The 27587-nt window shown below is 38.3% G+C and overlaps 1 protein-coding gene across 16 annotated transcripts in view; it reads right to left on the bottom strand.

Annotated features, from left to right (window-relative positions):
• mbnl2 (muscleblind-like splicing regulator 2) overlaps positions 1-27087 on the bottom strand; it is a 73722-nt gene extending 46635 nt beyond the window's left edge. For 8 of the 16 annotated variants that reach the window (XM_066706723.1, XM_066706727.1, XM_066706725.1 and 5 more), the window contains exons 1-2: positions 14927-15151; positions 4721-5610 (exon numbers count right to left, since the gene is read on the bottom strand). In XM_066706723.1, coding sequence (XP_066562820.1) covers positions 4721-4894 — 174 coding nt within the window. In that variant the 5' untranslated portion in view covers positions 4895-5610; positions 14927-15151. Of the gene's footprint in view, positions 1-4720; positions 5611-13971; positions 14188-14926; positions 15153-20088; positions 20108-26842 lie in introns of those variants that run through there. The other 8 variants (XM_066706718.1, XM_066706728.1, XM_066706726.1 and 5 more) reach the window with 5 other exon arrangements.
• Between the last annotated feature and the right edge of the window lie 500 nt (positions 27088-27587).

Here is a 27587-nt window from a genome sequence, read left to right as displayed (position 1 = left end):
AAAAGACACCTGTCCACAGAAGGAATCAATCAATCAGATTCCAAACTCTCCACCATGACCAAGACCAAAGAGCTGTCCAAGGATGTCAGGGACAAGCTTGTAGACCTACACAAGGCTGGAATGGGCTACAAGACCATCGCCAAGCAGCTTGGTGAGAAGGTGACAACAGTTGGTGCGATTATTCGCAAATGGAAGAAACACAAAATAACTGTCAGTCTCCCTTGGTCTGGGGCTCCATGCAGGATCTCGCCTCGTGGAGTTTCAATGATCATGAGAACGGTGAGGAATCAGCCCAGAACTACACGGGAGGATCTTGTTAATGATCTCAAGGCAGCTGGGACCATAGTCACCAAGAAAACAACACACTATGGTAACACACTATGTCGTGAAGGACTGAAATCCTGCAGCGCCCGCAAGGTCCCCCTGCTCAAGAAAGCACATGTACAGGCCCGTCTGAAGTTTGCCAATGAACATCTGAATGATTCAGAGGAGAACTGAGTGAAAGTGTTGTGGTCAGATGAGACCAAAATCGAGCTCTTTGGCATCAACTCAACTCGTCGTGTTTGGAGGAGGAGGAATGACCCCAAGAACACCATCCCCAACGTCAAACATGGAGGTGGAAACATTATGCTTTGGGGGTGTTTTTCTGCTAAGGGGACAGGACAACTGCACCGCATCAAAGGGACGATGGACGGGGCCATGTACCGTCAAATCTTGGGTGAGAACCTCCTTCCCTCAGCCAGGGCATTGAAAATGGGTCGTGGATGGTATTCCAGCATGACAATGACCCAAAACACACAGCCAAGGCAACAAAGGAGTGGCTCAAGAAGAAGCACATTAAGGTCCTGGAGTGGCCTAGCCAGTCTCCAGACCTTAATCCCATAGAAAATCTGTGGATGGAGCTGAAGGTTCGAGTTGCCAAACGTCAGCCTCGAAACCTTAATGACTTGGAGAGGATCTGCAAAGAGGAGTGGGACAAAATCCCTCCTGAGATGTGTGCAAACCTGGTGGCCAACTATAAGAAACGTCTGACCTTTGTGATTGCCAACAAGGGTCGAAGGGGTTAAATACGTATTTCCCTCATTAACATGCAAATCAATTTATAACTTTTTTGAAATGCGTTTTTCTGGATTTTTTTGTTGTTATTCTGTCTCTCACTGTTAAAATACACCTACCATTAAAATTATAGACTGATAATTTCTTTGTCAGTGGGCAAACGTACAAAATCAGCAGGGGATCAAATACTTTTTCCCCTCACTGTACATCTTGTGTGAAAATCAATAAATCCTAAAATTAACTCCTACTACTTTTAACAAAAGTAGTGGACAGAAGCCCCTGGCTACTGCTAATGGTTTGTGAATCGTCAGGGTTGAACAAAGATCTTAATATTTTAGACCATGAAAAATTCAGTGTGTGTGATCTGAAATATCAAACACACTCAGGATATGTGACACAACCATGCGATAACACAAAAACTCAGGACCAAAGAAATTATGATGTCCCAAGGACCATCCCTTCAGAAATCGTACCGTTCAACTCAATGATATTGAGATATGGATTTCGCTTTTCATAAGGTTTTCATGGAGAAATCCAAAAAAGAAAGGCTCAAGTACTATAGGCTGTAATTTTGTGGCACCAGGGTTGGTTATTTTAAAGATGCAGTCAGCTGCTGTTATTTCACTTCCAATCTACCAACTCTAATATCAGCTTCAGTTCCAGTTCCCATTCAATCCATGTAAATTCCCCTTGTGACCAACTTTACTGAGAAAGCACACCCAATTGTCAAACATATACACAGTCCGCTGTGCATGCAGTTAGTGGTGAAGAAGTCTAAAAGATTCAGAAACAGAAATGGATTGACGAAAAAGGAAGTGACCTCAGCACTGCTGCTCAGCCCTGTGCTGACAAAGCTCAGTCAATTTCCAAGGTTAATGGCTAGGCTGCATTACAGGCCCATGATCTCATGCTCTCCAGCTACAATAAGACACCTCTCGGACTACCTGACTGCAACTAAAGAGTGATGATGAAAAGTAAATAAGGAATATTATAGCATATTAAGGTCTTCCGTTGACCTTTCATCAAAAACCGGCTTCTAAGAATTCTTGTGTGGTTTTAATTGCCGATTCATGTTAAGATGCCTTTCTGAAAAGAGCTCTCTGCGACACCAGCCTGCCGTTCGGTAATGTTTAAGATTGGCTCTGTGGATCAGAAGATCATGCATTTAATTAATCATTCAGGGAAGTCAGGCTGCAGCATGATGCAAAGGCAAAGAGAGGTCCCCAGAGGATTAAGCCGAATCCCAGACAGGGCTGGTGAGGTGAGAAGAAGAGCGGCACCAGTAATAATCCCAGCAGAACTGAGCAGGAAAATCCAAACTGAGCTTTGACTGGACTAAAAAACAAGAGAAATAGACTAAATGCGAGGAGCATCGCTTATTGCTTTCTCATAGAACGGATATAACACTGATACAATTTCCTTTCATAAAAAACAAATGAATAACTGCAAATTAAAATTTGATTACATTATTAATATTTAAAATGAGGAGTTCCTGTGTTGGGAATACACTATTATAGTGAGACTGCTTTTGTAAACCAAAGATCCTAAAAGGAGTTAAGTGTAGCACATGTTCAAAGAGGTTAAAAAGAACAATGACAAAGCACAATAGGAAATGGATGTTTAACCCATTAAGCTGTCACTGATTTTGACAGTGCAAAGCAGCAACAACAAACTGCCATTAAAACACTCCCCCATGCTTACACCGCTCCCTTCCACACGAATTCAGGTTTGGTTTCTGACAAGCATTCGATTGATGTGGTTGCTGGGAAAAACACAACACTGCCTCACAGCTAATTTCAAAAGCATAACCATTTCATTTACACCGAATAGAGACCATACATTTCAAAAAGACAGGCGAGAAATGTTTGAACAATTATTCACAAGACTTTATCAACAGCACTGTGGTAGCGCAGTGTCAAAATGGTGCAGACATTATTGCAGGCTGCCTGCTGCCTATTTCTATTTTCATGGTTTATGTACGGCAATCTAGGCCGGAGCAGGGACCAAAGTCTACAGCACGTGTGACAGAGTTAGCCCAGCTATCATTTAATGATTTGTCAATGTCACTGGCAGAGTGCAGTATTTCAGCTCTATCAGTGACCACAATACTATATTCCAGTAACAGAACTATTTACAGAAGTACGCATTCATGCGCAAACATAAGCTCTCCCACTGCAGATTATTTAGGGTGACCAGATTTCAAAGTTCAAAACCAGGACACAGGGCTTAAATATTGTTCAATTTTACTGGTGTTTTGAAATAAAGGCCTGATGTACTTTCACTCCCATTTATCAGGGTGTTGTGAAATGAAAAAAAGGTCTCGATTTCTCAAACAAGTCACTATCATTAAAGTACCATATTATTTTTATTTACCCGAAAATTATAATTATACACACATTCTTATTACCCTGATTTAAACACAAGATCAGTTTACACAGATGCTAAACAGAAAGGGTTACATGACACAATAAAGTAATGTGTTCATATATAGGACATTTACATTTAATTTAAGGCATTGCTATACACATCTGGTAATTCCTGATTATGCTGCTCATCTTAAATTAATGGACTAGACTCTGTGACAGACAGTACCAACCCATTACAGTGCAGCCTAAACTATGGATGACACCGGGTAATAATGGGTAATACATATAAATGGGCTTTGATACATATATGAAATAATTATATGTATCAGAGTTTAGCCTGAACTGTTCTGTGACTCCTGAGCTAAAGAAATGGGACAAACACGTTTTTGTATTGGGTCGATATTTGTCATTAGAACTACTGAAACAGCAACAGCAATTTTTACGTTTGAGACTACATTCCTTTCAATGGCTTTTCCTTTCAATTTATCTTGTCTGTTTTATTATGGTGGAATATCTGTGCTAGGAAAGACACTGCATGATTTAGTGACATTAAAATCCCATCTATATATTTATTTAAGACATTATATATGTATGTGAAAATCATAATATAAGAAGAAAAAAAAGAAAGTCTATATAGCTGAGTGCTGAAGAAGAAATCTGAAATGCTTTAAATGTCACAAATGTTAGCAGTTTCTAACTTTACCATAAGTTATGCAAATTGTTTCCTTATGTTAAAAAAGCCTTAAGCCGAGCCTGAAAACAAAACAAAGCATGTTACTTATTTATAACAGAAACTGATAAATCTATCCCTTTGCCTATACAAAATACATATTATCTATTCTAGTGTCCTCTGAAAAGTAATTTATCATTGAATTTTCTAAATATTTTCAAAATGATGCTTTCCTAAGCTGGTAACTCAAAAAAAGTCAAAAATATTCCCACATAAACTCTCATCTTTGAGCTGACAGCTTCTAAAATGAAAATAAACACACACAAAAAAGAGAAACAAGACATGCAATACAGCCAATAGCTATCACACTTGGTTCGGGGGTGGGGGTGGAATCTGTATCCAGAGGCTAAAGAAAAACTGAAATGAGAGTCTGTGTCTACATTCACTCTTGGCAGCAAATTTTGGAGCCTGCTTTCAAATTCCGAACCACAGCGACACACTGAAAAGCAGCAACAACTTCAGCAAGGTCAGACTATCTGGGTCTTTATCTCGGTTATGCCATTGCCAAAAACAAGGGGGGGTGGATCGATGAGCTTTAAACATAAAACTGGTGTCTGACATTCCTTACCTTTAGTGAGTCGAAACAGGCAATAACTCTTCCATTTTCCACCTGGCAGCTCTTCGGTGGGTGTGCAAATTTGCATTCCTCATCAGTACGTGAACAAGTTCCCCTCTGAAACTGTCGGCACACTTCCAGTGTCAGCCATTTTGTATCTCGTATTGAAGTAATGTTTAAAGCCATATCAAACTCTTAAAGTGAAACAGAAGGCTTACAGAATAAAATTAGTTTGTGGTTTGTTTGTTTTCGTTGGTTTGTTTTAAAATGAAAAAGTCTTCTTAAAAACACTGGCGATGCTAAGAACAAATGTTAATTCAGTAAAAGTTTCGGCTCAGGTTTTTTAGATTTTTCCCCCGTTTTTTTTCTTAAGGTCTCAAAACACAGGTGGTAGACTGAAACACCCACTCGGCAGTGGCGTAGGGAACAGACGATTTATCAGCAAGCAGTCACTCATCAATCAGTGTGTCCCAGTTGTAAGCTTCTGGCAGGAAAAAGGTGCATGCTCAGTGGCACAGTGGATTGACAAACCTGTCCCAGTTTCCTCGATTGTTTCGCTGACACAAATGCTGGAAATAAAGTTATTTCAATGCAATGGCACTCCTTGATAGAATATTAATCGTGTGCAGACTGCTTGCTGGTATTGATTAAATTTTGAAACTACGTCAGCTCTTTGTGCTTTGGCAGCGTTCCCCTCGCAGTAAATCTTTCCACTTCTTTTTTAAATGCTGGAGCCAGGCTGAAATGAAATGGAGGGCAAATTGTTGCAGTTGAGGTATCTTCTGTCACGGCTTGGGTGAGGGCACCGTCTAATGAGGGAAAGCAGGCTTTAAAGAGATACACAGACTGTTGAAGCAGCTTCAAGTAGGATGTGGTTTGAAAAGGCACTTTCTGTTGATGATCTGTCAGGGATAGATGGAAAAATAAATAAAGTTAGTTAGTTCAAGCTAGAGCATTCTTATGTTTTGAGTGAAACAGTTACTGTATTGTATGGTTACTAATACTTGTATTTTGCCCTAATTACAAATATACAAACTTTTAGAGCATTAAAGTTTGAACTCTCTATAAATGTTCCAACAACGTAACTATGTAATCTTCGGTTTAACATCCAAAACACACTTTTTTAATATGTATTGTTTTTAATCACATTCTGAATGAAATAATCACAAATTACTAAATCAATCCATCTTTATTTTACTGGTTTACTTTTCATGGTGACAAAAAGGTCACTACTGTAACAGGTTAAGACTACAGGAGAACTAGGACTGCCACATTGGAAGAAATACATCTTTCTATTTTGCACAAACCCTTTTTTGATACCCACGTTTCCATTATACAAGCTTGCTGTCATTTTAATTCCACATTTATTGAAGTCCCACACATAGCCGCCGTAATGTTAATCCCCATTGAATCACATCAATTTAAACAAGCAATAAGAAGGGGGTGGGGGGGGGACTAGAACAATGACAAGAGACATGGGAGAAGAACTCTTCTTGGTTAAATGAACCGTAATGACACCATTTTAAGTTTCTTTATTTTCCTTTATTTTACTGATAATTCCCCCGGATCATTTCTTTGTTGCACGTGTCGAAGCCGAGTGTCTTCCATTTGAATGTTTCAGATGCACACTTTGGGGATTTTGGGCCGTGCGCAGCCAGGGGTTAAAAACTGCACTTCACTGCTGCCGATCGTTACTTTGTTACATTGTGCTCGCAGTGCAACACTCCACTGTACAAAACAGAAAACAGAGTGTGGTACTTGCCCCGTACAATGAGACAGCATAATGCAGTAAGCCATTGCAGAATAAAACAAGGGTCAGCCTCCCTAGTGAAGTTATGCATGACGGGAGGGATATCCAATTGAAACACTTATTGCAGCAGTTTTCTGGGCAGCAGTCCAACACCCTGAAAAGGACTGAGACAGATGCATGTGCCAGACATGATTATTATGATTACTGGTCCCAAAATGCCTAAACCTGACACAACCAGTGAAAATTAAATACACAATTACAGAGGGGCTCTGATTTTCAATTGATAGGGAAACTATCCTGGTTTCTCTGCTCTTTTTGATGCAGAACGCATCCATTTCCACAATCCCCACCCGAAGAACAGACTAATGACTCATTACTTGTTCATTATTAGCAGGTACAAAAGAAAATGGCCTTTGGCTTGCCTTTCAAATCTTTACCCGGGTCCCACCAATTTGGAAACCTTTCTGGGAACATCTGTGAATATTTACATCTGCAGACCATGGGCTGGGAGAAGGGGGGGCGAGGGGGGGAGTAGCTGATGGGGGTGGGGAATCAGACAAGGCGAGTCTGTGAAACATGCGGCTACTATTAAATATTTCCTTTACGGTTTAACCTAAGAGTTTTCCCCCAGAAGGCAGGGCAGGAAGCCACCATAATATTCCACACAACACTCATCTTTTAAAAATTATATGAAGGCAAAAATGCAATTCAAGTGCTTCAGGCATGGACACCCCCTGAATTGCTGCAGGTCCAGGCTTGTTTTTTTATAGTCACTCTCGAAGAACTCCCCTACTGTACCCTTCTCTAAACGCACTGCTTTTCTGTAATATGCTATTTTTCCCTATTCCTTTTACACAAATTGTGTTGTTCAACTTGTTAAAAACTAAAATAAACAAATAATAATATAAAACAAGTTACTGCAGTATTCAAGTATCCTTTAGAATTATGTTCAGGCAATCAACCTTCAAAGTCATACATGTTGCTAAGGGCATTGATTTCCACAGATTAAATGTAATGCATAGCAACCAAAAAATAACATTTATAAAAATAAACTTTATTATGCCCTGTTCTGTGAAATTCAAAGTTGAAGCTATTTGAATTATTTCAATTAACACATTAAGATTTCCACCCACTTATCCCCCTCCCTCCAGGAGTAAGAGTCTACAGCTGAAGTTCTTATTTCAAGACTATAAGTGGAAGTGCCTATTTCACTCTGACTTCTCGATCTGGTTTCATTAAACATCAGCTTGTTAGCTTTATATTAATCAGCTGGTCTATTTTCTACAAACTCGCAAATACAATTCAATCAATTTAACCTAGACAAAATGTAGGCAGAGCTTTTCAAAACATTTTATAAATGTGTGCAAATTATACTGAATGGCCCGACTCTCAGTGCCCTTCAGAGAAAAACAACTCCAGTTTTCCATTTAGTTGATAACTTGTTGTGAGATTCAAAGTGTAATTTAGATTTTTACAAATTAGTTTTAAGTCCTATGGCAATAACATTATTATAATACAAGAGCAAAGCTAGTCCAACAGCTAAAGCTAAAGCTAGTACTCTATGCCACAATTCAAAAATTTCTCGAAGACAATTAGTGGAAACGAATACAGTTTTAGAAACAGAAATGAACTTTGTCATGAAACAATGAAATGATTATTGTCAAAGTAAATATGCATAATCATTTGGTGAATTAGCATAGCATTTCTGTGATGTATCGTTCTCTGTTCAAACATTAACAACATACACATTGTCTGTCCTGGTCCTTGGCTAGTACTGGAATGCAAATATAGTCCAGCACATATAATGGCTTGTCTATGCTTTTCCATGCGTGGAAATGACTTCTTCAGCTCTGAGCAGTGAAGGAGAGTGTTTGCAACATACTGAGAAAACTCACATTGCTTCAAAGTGAAAAAAAGGACAGCAAGATATTTTCAAAAATCAGTCAACAGTATCAATGTTGACTCTCAACTACCAGCATATTAACCTAAAAATACAATGGGTATTGTGGTATTCTGACTAACATGAAGTGCCAAACATGATTAGCCAACAGTAAGACAACTAAATTAATCTTTTTTCACCCACAATATTTAACATGCAGTAGATTCCTACTACTTCTCTGGCACATCCAAAAATAGATGTAATCGTCTGAATCAACTGAACATGAATACTTTTGGTAAGACATTGCAATTACAGAACAATAGCAAATAAATATATGGAGCGATGATTCACCCATGCATTTTCAATCTTCTAAAATGGCAAAGGTAGTAAACAATCATTTTTAAGGAGTTAAACGACAGGGGAAAGCATCACCATTTCATAGAGCTGCACTTTCCTTGACTTCTACTCTTAAGATATGCCTTCCTAAGATGTGTTTCAGGCCTGGGATATCACCTTTCTAATGATACTTAAATACAATATCAATGAAGAGGCAAATATGAACAAATGAAACGCCCCTTGCTGTTTTAATCTTACACTACAGTTTGCCCATCAGGAATATCTATTGTTCCTTATTATTACCAATGCTCAGGACAACCAAAACAAAGTTAAGTGATCTGTCTGTAAGCAGGACCCTGTGGGGAGATGGGGAATTAGGCTCTCCACTGAACTTGACCTAAAAAATCCAGTCAGAGCCATGAGAGGTCCTTTGGGGAAAGCTGTACAGAACAAGCTGACCAAAAGCAAAATGAAATCATCTTTTTAAACTATCAGTATACAACTAGTTGTTGTTTTTTTATTTATTTAAAAAGCGAGTATTAACATGCCACAAAAGGTCTTGGCTACAGTGGTACTTTCTAAAATTGGTGTGTCTGGAAAGTGAAATGGTATTTCAAAATGTCACCATGAAGGGTTGGTAATCTGAACCCTACACCATCGGCACAGCCAAGCAGACACGCCACTCTCTGTGAAGTTTTATAAACATCATTTGTCTTTGTCTCCTTTGACTGGGTATAAGTCACCGGCACGGCAGCAGCGAGGAAAGCAAGAAGTTTGTTGTTTCAGACAACAAGGAAGGCGTGGTTCTGTTTAACCATAAACACCAATGGAAGATCGAGGAATGTCAGATATTAAAGTGGTTTTCACCGCCACCAGTGACTATAGATAGAAATCAATGTGACCCACAAAGCTCCCACCCCTCACGTTACAGAGGAAAACTGGGAAAGCCTTGATACTGAATTAACTGTAGACCATTTGCAATTAAGAAATAAAATAACTTTCCTAATTTTCTGAGTATGAATACTCTCTGAGGCAGGATTTAATCTATTGCTGTCCCAAAGGAGAATCAAGTGCTAAGAAGGAGTCAGGTATGAAGCATGTCTAATGTGACCTTTTGCAATTAAACTGGTTATATTTTTAGACTTAAAAAAAAGGATAATTTATCTTTCTGGTTATGCATTAAAGAAAAGGAAGTGAAAGGCTAATGAAATACAGCCAGAATCATTCTAGAAATGTAAGCTTTACTACAATAAACAGCAATTTACACATATTTTATTCTACACATGATAATGCAGGGAAAACAGCTAACTTAACCATTGATGTCTGTATTCTTTATAATGCTCAAAATAATACTGATTCAAATGCAATTTAAAGTTCAGAAGTAATTACCAAAACATTAAATCAACACAATCATACTACGAGAAAGGGTTTAAATAGTTTTCACTGCAGAATATAGCAGTTGAACCAATCAATTTTTTAGCTAATGCACAGTAAACGGAAGAGACAGAACCCCTATCCCAACCCCCAACACACATCAAATCATCAGCAGATACTGGGGGTGAGCTTGCCAGAAGCCACAGTCTCTAATGCTGATCCAGGACCATATATTTCTTTATATATTTATATTTATGATTTTTATAAAAGAATAAACATGCAATACCAGGCTGCCACTGAACACATTTTATTTTAAATTTCCCTTAAGCTCTGAGATGTTCAGATAGTATACAGTATTCTGCTTTTTTCTGAATAGTCATGGTTGTTTTGGAAGTGGCAATGCTTGTTACACAGATTTTAGAAATGTGTTTTTACATTATAGATGCTGACATGTATTTTGATAGTACATGAGTTGATTTCAATATATTTTGAAGGGGAGTTTGTCCGAAGAACACAACATATATTATATTGTATATTGCGCTGAATTTTTAGGGACTTCTGACATTCTTTTCCAATTCTGGATGAATAATTAAATGTTATAGAAATCTACCATTAAAAATTATAGACTTTTCACTAAAATGATTTTTTTCCCCTTCTCATCTCAATCATATAAAAAAAAATAGAAAATGATGCCATTCCATTTAATTATAACATAAACACATCTATAATAATAACCTAGAATCAAATATCCATAAGAAATAAAAACCTTGTAATTACATTTCTCTTATGTGCTTTAGGGATAAGAATCAACACATGGTATTCTTTAATGCGTTGTATTATGATAATCCCTTAATTGGACTTATGAACAGAATCTTAACGTAATTTTGTTACAGAGGTTATTATACACTAGAGGCAGAGAAATGTATAGCAAAAGACTGTACAAGGCATCGCTTGATTTATGATTATGTATTCCTTCATAAACATGGATGGATCCAAGATTCCTGGAAAAGTCAAGGATACACACATCTTGTCTGTAGCTTTCTGAGTGCAGTACAGGAGTGAAAGCCTGTCGTAAATGAAAATACTATATAGTACCCTTTTGAAGTGCTGCCTAAACGCTACTCAAGGATAAAGCTTATGTGAAGTGACAGATGGTGTACAGGTAGTAAGGTGGATGTGAAAAACGCATGACCCCTGTGGACAAGACCCATTGCCCCCGCTCAGCAGTCCACTTGGGTTTGGTACATAGTGTTGCTGTACGCAATGTTGCACAGTAAACACTGTATAGGATGACAACAAATGCCTGACTCACACAAAAGGGATGGCAGGGCCTTTTAAACAATAGCCTTGAACTTATAAGGACAAAGTATTTGACTGCTTAATGCTGCTTACCTTGAGTCTTGTTCAGACTCTGGTTTATACAATTTTTATTGAATGCAGTATAGGAACTGTACTATATTCGCCCAGAGACCACCTTAAGCCCAGAAACAACTGACAAGGGAAAAAAACAACGTATGCAGTGCAGTAACAAAGCTGAATGTGTATCTCACATAGCATTTGAAATACTGCACATAAATAGCAATAAACTCACTGCTCGTTGCTAATCTGTTCTTACCCCAATTGTTTAGATAACTAAAAGGACTTTCGTTTTTTCTTTTAAGGCAAGGACAGCCCCCCCCCTCACCCCGTTCTCTCAAATGATATTTCAAGTGATTAACAAAGAACATTTTCAGCTTTTCAAAGACTCTGCATGTTGCTGCAAAGCCTCCTGTCAGAAAGCGACTACAGCCAAGACTAATTGTTCAGTCTGTAGACATGGGTATCGCTGAAATGCGCCCACCTTTACAGACACACCTACACAAAAGCTTGTGAAAGCGCAGGATGCAAAAACAAAAAAGAAACCCCAAAACACATTCTACTTAATGTCTCCAGAGTGTTACCCACAGGATTGTATATATAGGCTATATTTAACATTCCTTTCAATCCGTTATTTATGTGTTAGAGTCATAGATCCCAAAAAGTCATTACCGTGACCTTTAAATATTAAGTTTATTATATCAATAATGTGCCACTTTCTAGTGAAAGCTTCCTAATGTGATATGCTTATACTACTATTACTCTAGGTTAACTCCAGTATTTCGTTGGCTCGGGCTATTTACAGAGAGACAATGATCTTATTACGAATCCCGTCTGGGGTTATACTAAAGCTGCCTTACGTTGTAATACAGTAGGGCTCTTGTATTAAAAAGGGGAAAAAAATGACAATTGTTCTTTTAAATGAATGGCCTTCCAAAGGTGCTTATCAATGTCATGATATCCAGAGTCAACAGAAACCATACATTCAGAGTTCAGGTGTTTTCTCCATTTTAGTCACCTTGACAGAAAATAAATGCTTTTAAAAAAATGAAAATGTACAATTGTTTAATTGACTACGATTTTTCAAACTGTTTTGACGGCAATAAAATAGGCATTGATTTATTCAGATATGGATGCATTAATGATGCAAATACGGTGACTGAATCTCTTGAGCTTAATACCTTTTTCCCCCCAAAAAGGCCATTTTACAAGAGCTGCATGATATCATGAACTAAACAAAAGGCCGAACAAATGTCCTCCTCACCTCTCACGGTGTTAATTCATTCGTGATAGCAAGAATGACTGCCAAATCGAAAAATCTCTTGCAAAGATGACAGCATGTGAGGCTGAGATACCTTTCTTTTAGTATCCTGTTTCAATTAAACTTAGAGGCTAGTGACAGAAGATTTCTAACTGCGTAGGGAAATTAGCGAGCCAAAGAAGAAAAAAAAAACACCCACACAGTAAAAAGCAGCATTAGGGATTTTATTTTTCTCAACCTCCTAATAAGATTTTAAAATTCAAGCTAATCTGCATTTAAATATTGGTGATATAAAACAACTATGTAAAGTATCTGCCAATTTAACCTTCATGCTCATTCTTAAAACTAAAACCCATACTCGTGAAAACACACAGAAAATATAAGCATATATAATATAACTTCTATTAATCCTAGCATAATTAATTCTGTAATGTATCTTTTACTAAGCAGCAGGACTCCATTAGCAATGAAGTTAACTTTATGCATAGTAACACATTAAAGGAGGTTACTAAGCAGGTTAAAGACTAGAGGCAATGCAGACTGAATTTCCTTGAGTCAGCAGAAGACTACAGTTCATATTCTAATAGCCTTAACTAAGACCCTTACTGCTGTGACCTGAATTATCTATGTTATTAATGCTGCATTTCTCAATAGTAGCATCTGCGCTATCAGCATCTACCCACATACCAGTCTAGCAACCAGAAGTATACAATAAATGTATGTCTGTTAAGAAACAATAAAATACAAATGATGCAGTGGGTTTTTTCTATTTTCATTATTTACAAATCACAGACTGCCATAATACTTCATTATTAATTTGTTGGGAGGAATGTATCTGCATTTTTTTATGGACAGGATAACTTTTCAGATACGCGCAGCACTAAAAGCTTTTGTTCATTTTTGTCTTTAGACTACTGTACGTATGGAGTCAATTAGAGCCATACGTAACACCAGGCGTATCCATTTTGAAGATGAAGGCTTACAACACTACATTCAAGGAAAAGCCTTCACCCAATAGTTTCCAGATCCAAGAAAAACACACACACATAAGAAGAGGACATTTGTTCTCATTTACATGCATTTACTATCGATGTGTTGGTAATGAGAAGGAACAAAAAGATCATCCTAACTGCAAAGTCACGCAAACATTTTAAAATGCTGCCCGATGATTCAGCTGCTTTCTCGACAGTCTCATTTCTAACACCATAATCTCCCTCCTGTGTCGTTAAAAACCTAAAACCCACAACATAAAACAAACTGGTTCCCTAAAACATCCAAACTGCTCTTAAAACAACAGGGCTAATTACCTTTTCATGACTGTCAATGTGCTCCCGGATCAATGCAGGGAGGTTACTGCTGCTCTCGAGGCCTGGTTAATAAAGGCATTCGTTTTGGCCCCTCTCCACCGTTTTTAAACAGGAAGGGCAGAGACAGTCTTCCATTTCAAATACACCCTTTTCCTTTCTACATGTTTGCCAACTCTGTTTGACATGAATCCGGCCTTTTCCTGCCATTACTTTCCCAGCAACAAAGTCCTCAATGTCCTGCTCCTTCACAGGCTATTACTGTACAATGCAGAGCAACAGAGTGCTTTTACAAGGCAGTGTGCAACATTTCTTTTTCTTTTTTTTTTTTAAAGCTGTGGGCCCTCATTAAAACTGCAACAATGAAAGCCTTTCTAATTACAGAAGGTAGCATTTACGTTCAACACGTCCATATGCCTGCAAAACTATGGATACACAAGCCTACAGACAAGCCCGCTATCTCTAATGACTTAAATCCCCGCCTGAACAGGCTACAGAGTACCAACTAAGCCTAAGAGCTGAAGAAAACACAGGCACACATGTATGCGTCCATCCCTTTATCAATCTATCTATCTCTTGAACAACAAAAGCATAGACATATATTTAAATCTATATGGAATTCAAAAATATGCATTGAACTCCTTGGAAACGGAGTCACAAATGAAATCTAAAGAGAGCACCTTTTCCTGTAGAGGGAGAGAAAGGCAATTTTCCCGCATAAGCTAATTTCACACTGTACAGTAGGAGAGCACCACGCGTACAAATGGATGCAGAGGAGTGTATGAAGCAGCTGCATGCTGTGAGCACTGTTTCCAGGTTTACACCACCAGCAGCAGATTCCTTTTTTTTTTCCTTTTCTCTCCCCCCCCCCCCACATGGTATGCACCACACTGCAGCAAACTCTTTTTAAACAAGTCATAAAAAAGGAGAGAGAGAGAGAGAGAAATGATCCTCCCACCTCATTGGGACGAGTCCTCGAGCTCTTTTCAGCTGCTCTTATCCCGACTGCACAAGCATCTGGTGTAGTGATCAGACTCCTCCCGATGACTATCTAAAGATAATTACCATGTGAATTGTTGTCATTCCCGGCTCGGTGCTGTGTGCTGAAGGCCCATGCCTAGACAGGGATTTTCTTTCAACGACAGTGCAGGAAAAAGAAGAGTGTCTGCTGAACTCTCTGGCTGAAACATTTCCAGCCCCACTCGCCCCCCCCACCTCCCCTCCGCTCCCTCCCTTCAGGAAAGCCCTCCCAGCAGGCTGTCCTATCACAGCCCAGACTGCAGCGCTGCGGCTCGGAAATTGGCTGCAATATGCTGACTGACAAGCTGACTCCAATGACAGCCCTGTGAATGCTAATCTTAAAGGTATTTCCCTATTTTTCCTGCACAGCCCTAACTGTAGCCATTGTTTGTGAAATATATGTTCTTCCTTTTTACAGAGGAAAATAAAAAGATGGAAAATCAGCATCTGATCCAATTTTAACAATCAACTGGCGATTTTATTTTATAGCAGCTCTTTTTATGTCAAAAACGTGTGCTCAGCTGCGAAAGTTATTCACATCTCTCATTTATGTTGTCTGTTGTTGGCCTTCCTTTCTTTCTTTTTAATTTGAAGAACATCATAGCCCATTATCCAACTACTCGGCCAAAGCGGTGAGACACAGGATCATAACTCTGCATTGGGGTTTCAAACCTTTACGCTATGAAGCAAGAATCCCTACCATTCATTTCTAAAATCAGAAACAGCTCTAGGCTTTTCTGCATGTCCCTAAACATTGTAGCGAACAGTACTGATGAAAGGTCTGAATTGTATCAGTAGAACAGCAAAGGTTTACAATCTAGTGGCCCAGGAACTACAATATAATTCAGATCCATCTTCCACTATACAATTCATTACAGCCACAGCCCATTGTTGGAAAGAAATTCTGTTCCATAATACAGCCATTCAATGTTTCACACTAGAACACCGAAACCAGTTTAAAAAGCATCACTTCACCTTTTCAAAACAGGAAATATCTTGTGCATTACCCCATAGGGGAAGCCAGGTAATCAGTTACTCATATTCATTATAAATGGCAAATGTTCCAAACAATACAATTTAAACTACTTCATACGTATGAATCAAACCAAACAAGCGCCATTTTCATTTTATTTAGTGGTTACAGACATGTTAATCTTGTTAATACAAAATAAATATAGGTCTGCAAATTTTGTCACATTTGCAACTATTTTTTGCAGTGTGAGACTGCTGATGGGAAGCATGATCAAAGTCTTTTTAACTTAGAAAAATGAATGGTACCATATTTCCCATCCATAGTGACGTCGACTTTAAATATATCATATTATTTCAAAAGAGAAACACATTACACAATTTTCAGCGAGCAGCAAACATCCTTGGTTATATATGTATGCAATAACATAAAAGTACAGCTTTCTGAGCCTACATGGATTTAATCTCTGTAATAAATAATGTGTGGTCGGGTCAGCAGTGGGATGCAAATATCCACATCCCATAATTCTGATGACACATGAATCAGGGGAGCAAAGGGGGCCCTATGCAGAACAGACCAACTGAAGTCCCATTTCATGCTTTTTCACTGCAAATGAATGAAACAGCTGTTCTCCCCAAAGCCTGGAGAATATTTGGGGCAGATTCTTTCGTTGAATGTATTTAGTATGGCAATGCAAACTTCTTCCACAAAGCCATAACATTCAAATTATACCCTGCCTTAACCCTGACCAGACATGCATTGCCATGGATAGCTCTTAAAAAACGATGACAGGCAAAACTATGATACACCAGAAGGGTTTAATTTTAAGGATAACATCTTGGCCTGGGCATGCGGAGAGGTCAGTTGCAATTTACCATAACTTGCCTTGCACTCAAATTTTCTTAGGGCTGTGTATAATTAGTGAAGCGAGGGCCTGAAGTAGCATCTCAAATATAACTTAAGGGATAGGCACATGTTTTTACAGACTGGTGACTAATCGTTTCTAAAACCTCTCGTCACTGGATGAGTTCACTGAACTAAGATGGTCGCTGTGTTAGGCTTCCTGTTTTCATTCCACCTGCAATTTATGTTCCTCTACTCTATTACTAAGCAACTGAACCAAATGCACTGTTCTGCTATGTTTCTAAAAATGTTGAACATGTTTCCTCTAAATGTTCATATGTATACAGACACAATACAGAGGAACCTATCGAACCAATACTCATAAATCATAAATACCTACATTTTGAAAAAAAAAAAAACGTTGCATCAGATTACTTTAGCATCCTGAACTGGATTTTCTACAGCTCTGTAATCCATTCAATCCATAACCCTGTGTTTTCCATTACAGCATCTTATTCAAGAGCCTTCATAATGTGAAGTTCAGAAATAGTTTAACGATCGGAAATGCCCACATATGTTAGTATCAGCAGATTTGGACAGTTTGGTTAATTTTACAGCATTTTCTTAGATCTGAATTTATTATATCACAGAAACCGCATCTGTAGTTACACCAGGTGGTTTTTAGTGAGGCTGAGAAAATAGATTTGTATTTGTATGCCACAGTGTGTCAGTTTTCTACTTTACGCTGTGTACCTAACTAGCATTAAGGGGAAAAACAAAACAAAACCATTTAATCATTTTAGCTCTACACAACACCCGCAATGACATTTGCCAAAATAAGCTACACAGGAGGGGCACAGCCAGAGACAGATCTGATTGGAAAACAGAGGCCACGTGACATGTGACAGAAACCACATCACACAGCTTAGAAACCATTTCTGAATCAAATGGATTGCTATTAGATACAATACTGTGTGACTGTTTTGAAAATATTTCTTCATCTAACACAGACTTCTGTATTTAATTGACCATCCTACACTTGTGCTAAGAGAACAAATAACAATGCACTGGTCACATGGCAGTCTCATATCTATACTGTTTGGTGTTATGGGAGTGTGTGTGTATGCAGATGTTGTGTATAGACATAATGGTTAACTAGCTTTAATTTCAGAACAATTCCATTTAACCATTAAATCCTAGTTTTGTATTGATGAATACATCAAGAATTCAGTAAGATTTTGATAGGCTTTCTATGTCAACAACTATGTTATAATTCAAGTTCTTTCATTACTCAACACTTTATCTTTAATTTTAAAACTGAAGTTGTCATCATTCAGTTTTAAAGATCCAGAAGCATACTTGCATGTTTGTAAACTATATTAATATATCAATGTACCACATATCTCCAAAGTCATCTAGGCAACTGGCGTCAGATTTCTAAAATCAGCATATTTCCACCGTAACCCAACAAAAATGCACATTCATCCGAGGCTGTATTTTTTCACTTTGTTGCCAATAGTTTCAGAATGTTAAATGTCCAGAAGCCAGTAAATCCCACTGCCACTATTACAACATGCCCTGTAATAATGCATTTATACTCTCAATGTCACCCTCAACTATTATTTGTACACTTCCAGACATAACAATAATAGAGAGGATTAAGTCTGCGTGTATACATGTATTTATCCATTTTTTAGAACAGTAAATATCTGCTGAAATGGAATCAGTGCCCATCTCTTTCTTGTCTATATTTTCAGTCACATTCTTCACTATATTAACATTAAAAATGTGTGTGTGTATGTGTATATATTTGAACATTTGGTTTTTTTTTACCAATCAAATTTAATAACAACATTTACAAGAATCAGTTAAGAATCAGTTAATTTATTACTTGAATAGATTACCCACCCACCCCCCCCAAAAAAAAAATATATAGTGGGGTTTTACAGAAATATGTATTTATTTATCTATCTATCTATGTATTGAACCGTTTCATTGAAAAATAACTACCAGACAATGTTTCTTTAGTGTCAAAATGTCATGCTGCATATAATTTACCTGTTCAGTTAGTACATTTCATGCAAAGTTTATTAAGGCTGCTCGAATCAATAACGAGCTTCAGGCATCCACAAGAAAACATATTTTTAAGAAAATGCAGGCATAGGGTTAGAGAAAATGTGCTTGGTCTGGCCTCTGGGCTTGATGTCTGTCATGTCTGGTCTACTGAAGTATCTTACTTCGTTATTTTGAGTCCTTCAGTTAACATTTTTAAGAACAAACTGCTGTATTGTCTAAATAAAGCAAACAAACTGTCAATAAATCCATATCTCTCAGACAAAGATCTGGAGAAGCACAAAAGCATTTAATGTAACCTTCAAGCCTTTAATAAATACTCCAAACAGCTGCTCATGTGACAAGCAGTTTTAGATTTAGATTTAGTATTTTTGGCGATGTCCAGTACAGGAATACACAGGTCCAAATAAATTATGCAGATTTATTAACTGTAAGCAGCTGAAGGCACAGGCATATTCTTAGACAATTACATTTGCATAGCTTGGTAATTTATACTCTGGAAGTATGGCTTCTTTTCTATTCATACATTACACATAACACTGCAGTGCAAATATGGTAAAGCAGTGGAATCCAAATACAACAGAAAAACTGAAAACAAATGCAGAATAGAATACCCACTGCAAGTGTATAGAATACAGAGCTCCAAGGCAACTGTTTACCACACAACAAAGCACGTCATGTTTGCTGCAATGTGGATCTGCATAAACTACTTTGAATTTTGAAAGGTGAGGGACAGGAAAGAACAAAAAACTTATCTCTGGTTGAAATAAAAGAGAGGAGAACTTCCTCCCTTGATAAGATCTCATCAGCTCTTACTACATTGCTGATGAATAGAACATTTCTTCACTGGACTATTCAGCTTGGCTATTGATTCTGCAGATCTTCTGAGAACATCAGAGATCTTCAGAAAATGCTGATCTACAGCTTCCAGAAACAGGTCTTGTGAAGTGAGAGCATAAGCACATTCAAAGGCTGCGTGACTACTTCTCTGTTATACTTTGGGATTATCTTCTAGCTCATACTATACATGACAGCAATGTGGGCTTTGTAAACTGATGCTGGATTTCGATTTGAGAAACACTGGTTACAACACATCCATCCACTGTATCTCAGCTAAACAGCATCATGAATGGTCTTCCAATACATAAAATGGGTTTCCCCCCAAGCCCATCCCAAAAGATGGGAAATAGTCAATGCTCAATTTACCATCTTACCTTCTACAGCATCATCCACACATAAGCACAGTGGAGTAAGGATCCTCTTGTCTAAGTGTTAGACAAGTCTTATCCACTGTCCACCCAGCCTATAAAAGAGAAAAACAGGCCTATATCTTGCACTGGATAGCTGGGCTTGTCCTTATGAATCTGATTCTCAATACAGGTCAATGTGGTACAGTGAGATAAACAAACCCCACACTCACTATGAGAAGGGATGTCACTAATCTCTCGGGTCTACAACAACTGGGCCCCTAAACTAGTGTCAGTGCATGACATGATATCTTATGATGCCACAGGTGAGTTAATTTAAAGAACTCATGGGTAGCAGTTTTCACACTGGTATTCTGGAGAGCTTTTAAACTCATAACATTTGCTTTTGTTTCAGTCTTCATCCTGCAGATTACATAAAGGAGGAAATTAGTAAAAAAACAATTCTTCCATGGCGTAACGCTCTATAATATTATTTGTCATTATATTTCAAAATCCTTAATAGTAACTTGAATACTTTTTTTTTGTTTTCTTATCTTATCTTGGCCAGAGTAAGAAATCATGTGCACCAAAAGGCAATGAACAGTTAAATAGAAAACTGGGTATACAACCAACTGAGTGAATTGTATTATTTGTATCTTTATTATTTTTGGAAGATGATGGATTAAAGAAAACATAAGCATGATTATACCGAGTAAAATTCCATAAACGTTGTGACGAAAAACAAAACTTGATATAACCTGGTCTTTATTAAGACAATATAATGATTTATCATCTGTTCTTAACTGCAACAGGCAACAACAGACTAGAATTATGAAACTGGAGAGCAGGAAGCTGTAAACTATAAGAGCAGTGCCATGTTTGTTGAAGCAGCACTTTGCAAACCTAAGTGAACCTAACTTAAGTACGGGTTTCAAAATATAATCTCTGGTATGCAACTGAGTTCAGACTTTAGGAAAAACAACAGTGGCACTCCATCCCAAGTGGGATAGAATCCAGGGAACTGCGTGCTGACAAATCACTGCCTTTCACTAAAATATTCATGCAGAATGGTATACGTGAAAAATAGAACTATCCAATCATAACATAAGCAGTTTGAGAAATGGGACCTGGCATAACCTCTTCCTGTTAATTTAAAAATGGAACTACTGAGCTCATGAAACCTTATAGGAGACAGACCGTCCAATGCTCTGCTTGGGATGTAGAAAGGAGTAAGGAGATTGAGTCAGTGAGATTAATATAGCTGATCAAATGCGTAGCTTGGGGGTGTCTCTGTTTGTCTTGTTTTGTATTTGTAGCAGCCCAAGGTGGAAAATCAAAGTTTGAGAACCATTGATATGTCTCCTACCAACACAGAATACAACTGGAATACAAATAATAAGAATAAGAAGACCCAATAATATTTAATGTGTTGCAATGGATGTTGCAATTTTTTAGCAGTCTCCCTAAACCCAACATTTTTCTCCTTTGTTTTGGGGAAAATGAAGCAATATTGATGGCTGATACGTAATAAGATAAGGATTATTGTAATAAATTCAAAATTATTCCATTCCACACCATATCACACTCTCCTCCTTATCTATTATGCTTGGAAACATGATACAGCAAGTGACCTTCACATCATTGTATCCAGACTCTGGCCCTCCTTTCAGTATAATCAAGACAGGATCTGGATTCATTAGTAAAGACGAATGAAAAGGTCAACTCCATCGAACCAGATTTCTAGCTTGCCGCTAAGGTGTTGGTTGCATCAAGGTTGCTGGAACTCAAGTCAGCTTCATGAAACCTTGAATTTATATGTATAAATTCTTACCACTACAGCACAGTTTTTTGGTTTTGTTTAAACACCATTTATAAATATTTTGTTTGTGGCTCAATTGAAAACAATCAGGAATGGTAAATCAACACGACTGTGTCACAGCCCTCGTACCCGCACTGCAGAGTAAAGACAACAAACAAGTGTCCCTGAAATAAGCGAGTTGTGACGTTGAATTGTCCCATTTTCAAGCATCATGAAGTCCCTGATGTCTGTTTTCTCAGTCATAAATCCAAAGCTAAGAAGGGCTTTAACCAAGCAGTCCTGTGTGTGTTGTAAGTTCTAGGGGGGGCAAGCTGCTAATCAAATATAAAAATGCAGGGTCAAGCTACTATTAACATAAAAAATACCTATTCTTGAGTTCAATTAAAAAACAGTCCGAAAAAATGTTTCATTAGTAAAATCCAAATACACAGACGGCTTTTCTTTAAACGGCTGGTCCTGGGTTGCACACATTTGAAAACAAACCTACAACCAATTACTAGTGATAAGACAGCCTTCTTCTCATAAAATGTGCACCATTATAAAGAATGACACTCTGTATGTTAGTTTTCCAGCTCAGGCACAACCGGCTCTCTGATTTAACCCCATCAGTGCCAACCACTTTGCACTCAAATGAAAAGGTTTCCAAGGCTACCGTGAAGTACAGACCAGCTGCTGTGATATCTGTCTAGTTTGAATTTCATTTCCAGTGTGTTTATATGCAAATCGTATTCAGAATTTCAACTGTTCAGAATATATCTGTGACTAACTTAGTTTCAAGGCGATCGCAATAGGGTATTTTAATGGTATCTGAAATGAATATGCAGATACTCTAACAGACTCTTTCTGGACATTCACAAATACATTTTTTATAGAAATGTTGTAAAAATAGTGAATGTCATGTAATGGAAGCTTTAACAAATGCCAAAGGCTAATTTTCTGAAAATCACCCATAACAATTTTGAACAAATTTAGACACACAAATATTGAAACAGGAAAATAGCTTTAATGCTAATAATTACTCGCGCAAACATTAATAAAATGTAAAATTGTCACAGGCAATATGTCAAATTGGTTATGTTTTTTGTGGGGAGAGGATTTCCCCCCCATACTGTAGTAAATGGGGGAGTGACCAGAAAGTATTTTACAAAATAAAAACTAAAGAGGTTACTAATGCCAATATGTTACGAGTTGTTGACCAAAGTCCTGCATTCATCTGATTCTCTGTCTCTAGTCTATTCTAAGCAAGAACCACCGCTTGTAAAACAACACAAGGCTAATAATCACAAACATAATAATCATTTAATAATTTAGCAAACATTTAAAAGCAGTGCCATTTAAATTAATTGCAGTGTACTTCAAGAGTCTATTATTAATATTATGTTTTAACAAATATTTGGTCAATACTTTATTTTTCCACATGGAAGAGTTATCTTGTTTAACAGGTAATGCTTGAGTAAAATGTCTATAGGCTTACACAATTAGCTCTTGTTAACACTGCATTATATGAACATAAAGGAACACATAATAAAAACACAACACTAGCCCACAATGCCTCTAGGACCACCTATAGGAGGTGAATACCTTCGTTAGTGTCCTGCTTTAGTAAAAAGTTCAGAACCTGCGCCCGGGCTGGATGCAGACGGATGGTTCGGCAGTGAAAATTAGGCGTTAATTGAGTTCTTCTCCATTGTTGTGTGCTCACCTAGGCTTAGAGAAGGCGTAGCTGAACATGACGTCACATACAGCGCAGAGATACGAGAACGAATATATTCACTGTCCTACTGTTTCCCACTTTAGACTTTGCAGTAATGTGGGAGCAAGATGGGAATGCCAATCCTGCACTGAAATCCAGGCTCTAATTAATGTACTCTGCATTTGCTTGATTTCAGTAAGAAGCTCTTTAAAATCCATGTGTGGGAATTAGCAATAAACTGTCCTTGAGAGCATATAAGGGGATATACACCCAAACAAGGAAACAAACTGATGCAATAGCTTGTTTTGATGGGTAACCATAAGACCTTTAATGTTTATCAGCAGATACAAACACCCCAAGATTACACTGTAAAATCTAGTGATGACTGATTAAAGATCATCCTATACTGATTAAATTACAATAAACATACAATATATTTAACTGCTTTTATTTTTCCAAAAAAAAAAATTGATGGATTGCATTCTTCAATAAAGATGCCAGTTTATTTATGGATGTGCTTCTTTGTTTACTTACTTGCAATTACAGAGTCAAAATACCAATCTGCTGTGAACTGGTGCACCTTGGGAAACAGAGCATAATGTAAAGAATCATACAATATGTTCCCAATTAATCTCTAAAACTACAAATAACGTATTTGAAAGTCTATTACAGTTAATGAATTGTCTTATACTTCAAAGGGCAACTGAAAACTATAATTATCTGTAATGATACATACCATAGGTATAAGTGAAACCATCACCTGAAAATCAGATAATGGAATTAGAATTGTATTTAGGTCACACATGCATTTAAGATTATTGAGATTTGCTAAATCATCTTAGTAGCTGCCCTTCTCTCCTGTATGAGCTACTATCGCTACTTCATACAGTAGTGTGTATTTTTACCACATACAAGTTCACAGATATTGTTTTAACCATGTATCATGTCACTCAACACTTCAGCAGTACAAACATTAATCAAGTTTCATTAACTAGTTTTCAAAAGCCACATGTAAAGCTTGACTTTTCTTTCCCCGTTTCAAATAGCAAGATTATTCTGCTGAAGCCTTAAACCTTTTAGAAATCATTTTTTGTGTGCCTTTATTGTACAACACTGCTCCAAGCTCCCTTCTCATAGGCCTTGCTTCTGTCATCAATAAGGGCCTAGGCTTATATATACAACATACAGGGTCCCAGGCACCCAATAACTGGCGGCCACTCCATCCTCAATCCAACTTTCATGTTGAGTGCAAAATAATGCAGGAGACCTACTGAATTAGGACCGACATTATTGTCAGCTTGTTGTTTTTGTTTAATCCATATTTTATAACTGATTTGCTCTAATTTATGTATTATTACTTATTTACTTACTTACTTCTTGATCAAAAGCAGTACTGATTTGTAGATGTAACATCAAGGGCTTTCCTACTACAAATTTAAAAACATACGCCTTACCAGCCTCTCATAAAACGCAAAGCCATAAATGAAGCCCTAATGCAAACTGTATGATTCTGATCTTTAGTGACAGCAGAGAAAGTGAAAGGAGTTTTAAATCATTATAAATTGCATGACAAAGGGCAGATATCAGTGTTTAAGTCTGAGCAACAGGTCATTACATGCAGCATTAGCCTACATTTTATTTCGGGGGGGGTTAGAAGCTGAACCAGTTTTCAAATGTATTCTACACCCAAAAACATTATGTAGATTATCTTTGCAGAGCAGTATGTGGTTTATGTAACCTGAGTAATGTATTTACTTTTTAAAATAAGGTTCCAGAAAGGAGCCTGACTGATTTAATTGTTTTCGTTGATGAACATCTGTGTTTATAACACTTTATCTCAACCTAGTACCTAATTTATGGATATAATTGTGACCTTTACTATACACAAAATGCAAAACAAAAATGCTGCAACCTTATAAACACAGTATTAAGGATAGAAAGATATACAACATATATATTCTGTAAGTCGCCCTGGATAAGAGCATCTGCCAATAAATGTATATTATATAATAATAATAATAATAATAATAATAATAATAATAATAATAATAATATCCACTGCTGGTTCTCTCTCACACGAAGATAAACTGCTTCAATGTATATATATACACATATATTTGTGTGTGGTTGTCACATAGCAACAGCTTATCTTCGTGATTTATTACAGACAGTAGGTAATATTTCAACTTACAGAAACACGTTATTTTAATTCGCACAGACATCATTATTCGGTCATTTGTATTGATCGCAAACAAACAAACAAACAAACATTCGACCGGTTGAAAAGATTTCATTACGGCAACTAATAATGTATAAAGGGACTGGATTTATGGATATTATTATTACTAACAGTAGTAATGAATTAAGCACTACTGAAGGGTTCGAGTTGAGGTTTCTGATCGTACAGACAAAAACAGGTGGATGACATCTGAGGTTTAAAACATGCAGAAACTGTGTCGAAGAATCTGGGACACGTGTGAATTAAACATGTATGCCGTGTGATGGAAATCAATCCCGGCTGCTCTGACAGACTGGTTTCCCGTCCGTCTCCCTGGTCTAAAAGCACGGCTGGGCGGCGGAAGAGCACATCTAAGTTAACTACTCTTGTCTCTTTTAACTAAGTCTCCTACATCAAAGCTAACGGTGGATCAAAGCAGAGCAAAGAGAAACCCGGGACCAGTTTTGGCCTACCCAGGTATGCGAGCCGGGCTGTTTCCTCGCCACCTCTAATGTACCTTCCCTCGCCTCCTGCGCAGCCGGCGGCAGAGACAGATTACAGGTCGTATGCGTGCGGCGCAGATGCAGGCAGGTCTGCGCGGATCTGCACCATCCCGCCGCTCCCATTGGCGGAGCCGCCCACACCTGCGCAGATGTGCGCCACAGCAAGGCGAGCACATAAGCCAGCCGCCGGGGTGTTGCAGCAGGCCCGCGGAGACTTGGCAGCGAGCACCGCCACTGAAGCACTCTGTCTGGGGGCACAGTATGACAACTGCCATCCAACACCATGTTTAGCGTCGGGGGAGAACATAAATATAGTTAAACGACCGCAGGTTCAACTTCGGTCGTAGGCGACGCCAATCCCCGTGATCTTGTCAACTGGTGCCATGTAGCAGAGCACCATTACGGATCAGACATGGCACTCGTGTGACTGGTGCAGAAACTGGTCAGCACCAGCAGCCCGGCTCCGTTTGCAGGCTTTTTACGGCTCGCATGTCCCTTGATCGTCAAGAAGCAGATTCATCACAGTTGAGCCCCGCAGACTCACTTACCTTAACATCACCCCGACCTGCCCCGCCGACGCTCAAGCCACAAGCTGCTCACAAGTGGACGTGCCAGCACCAAATCACGGGTTGAGTTAAGGCTGTCTCGTCATGAGAAGACACATTCTCTCGGGGGAAACTGAGCGCTATTTCTGCGGAAAACAACACCAACTAAAAGCGGCTTTATTTCCCAGACATTACTTTACGGTGCAGCTATACGTGCAACAAGCCCTTCTGACAGCTCGCAGAACAAGAACAGCGCTGACGTGCTGACAGGGGTGCCGCGACTTAGTAAGGACCGCACTGCCCTTTTAGAGAAACATCACGTCCGCGACACGTCCAATGTATGAGTTGTTTTGCGCGGTTGCAGCAGCCCTGTTTACATCGCATTACTTTTTAAAGGCGTAAAAGCGCGATTGAAACGCCTGCTTTAATGTCGCCCCTCTATCGGTAAGATATTGGTACAGTCCACAAGAATGTCAGGAGCCGCGGGAAGGGCAAGGGTCCGCTTGTTACCGTGGAAACAGCAGTGGGACTCCGGGGAGTTCGCTGAATGTCTCGCGTTTTTCAGATCAACAGGCGCTTCTTACAGGCGCTGTTGTGAACATGTATTTAACATGCTTTGCTTCGTGCTGCACAAACATCACATTTGCATTTCCATATTGGATCACACTGAACATGTCATCAGTTAGGAATGACGTCATATTGACTCATATTTTGCTTTATTAGTATTAAACATTGTAAAAGCAAGTAG

Source organism: Amia ocellicauda, chromosome 6 (genome assembly GCF_036373705.1).
Source record: "Amia ocellicauda isolate fAmiCal2 chromosome 6, fAmiCal2.hap1, whole genome shotgun sequence".
Classification (NCBI taxonomy): Eukaryota; Metazoa; Chordata; class Actinopteri; order Amiiformes; family Amiidae; genus Amia; species Amia ocellicauda.
Note: the sequence above shows the minus strand (reverse complement) of the source record. Positions and strands in the feature narration are given on the sequence as shown.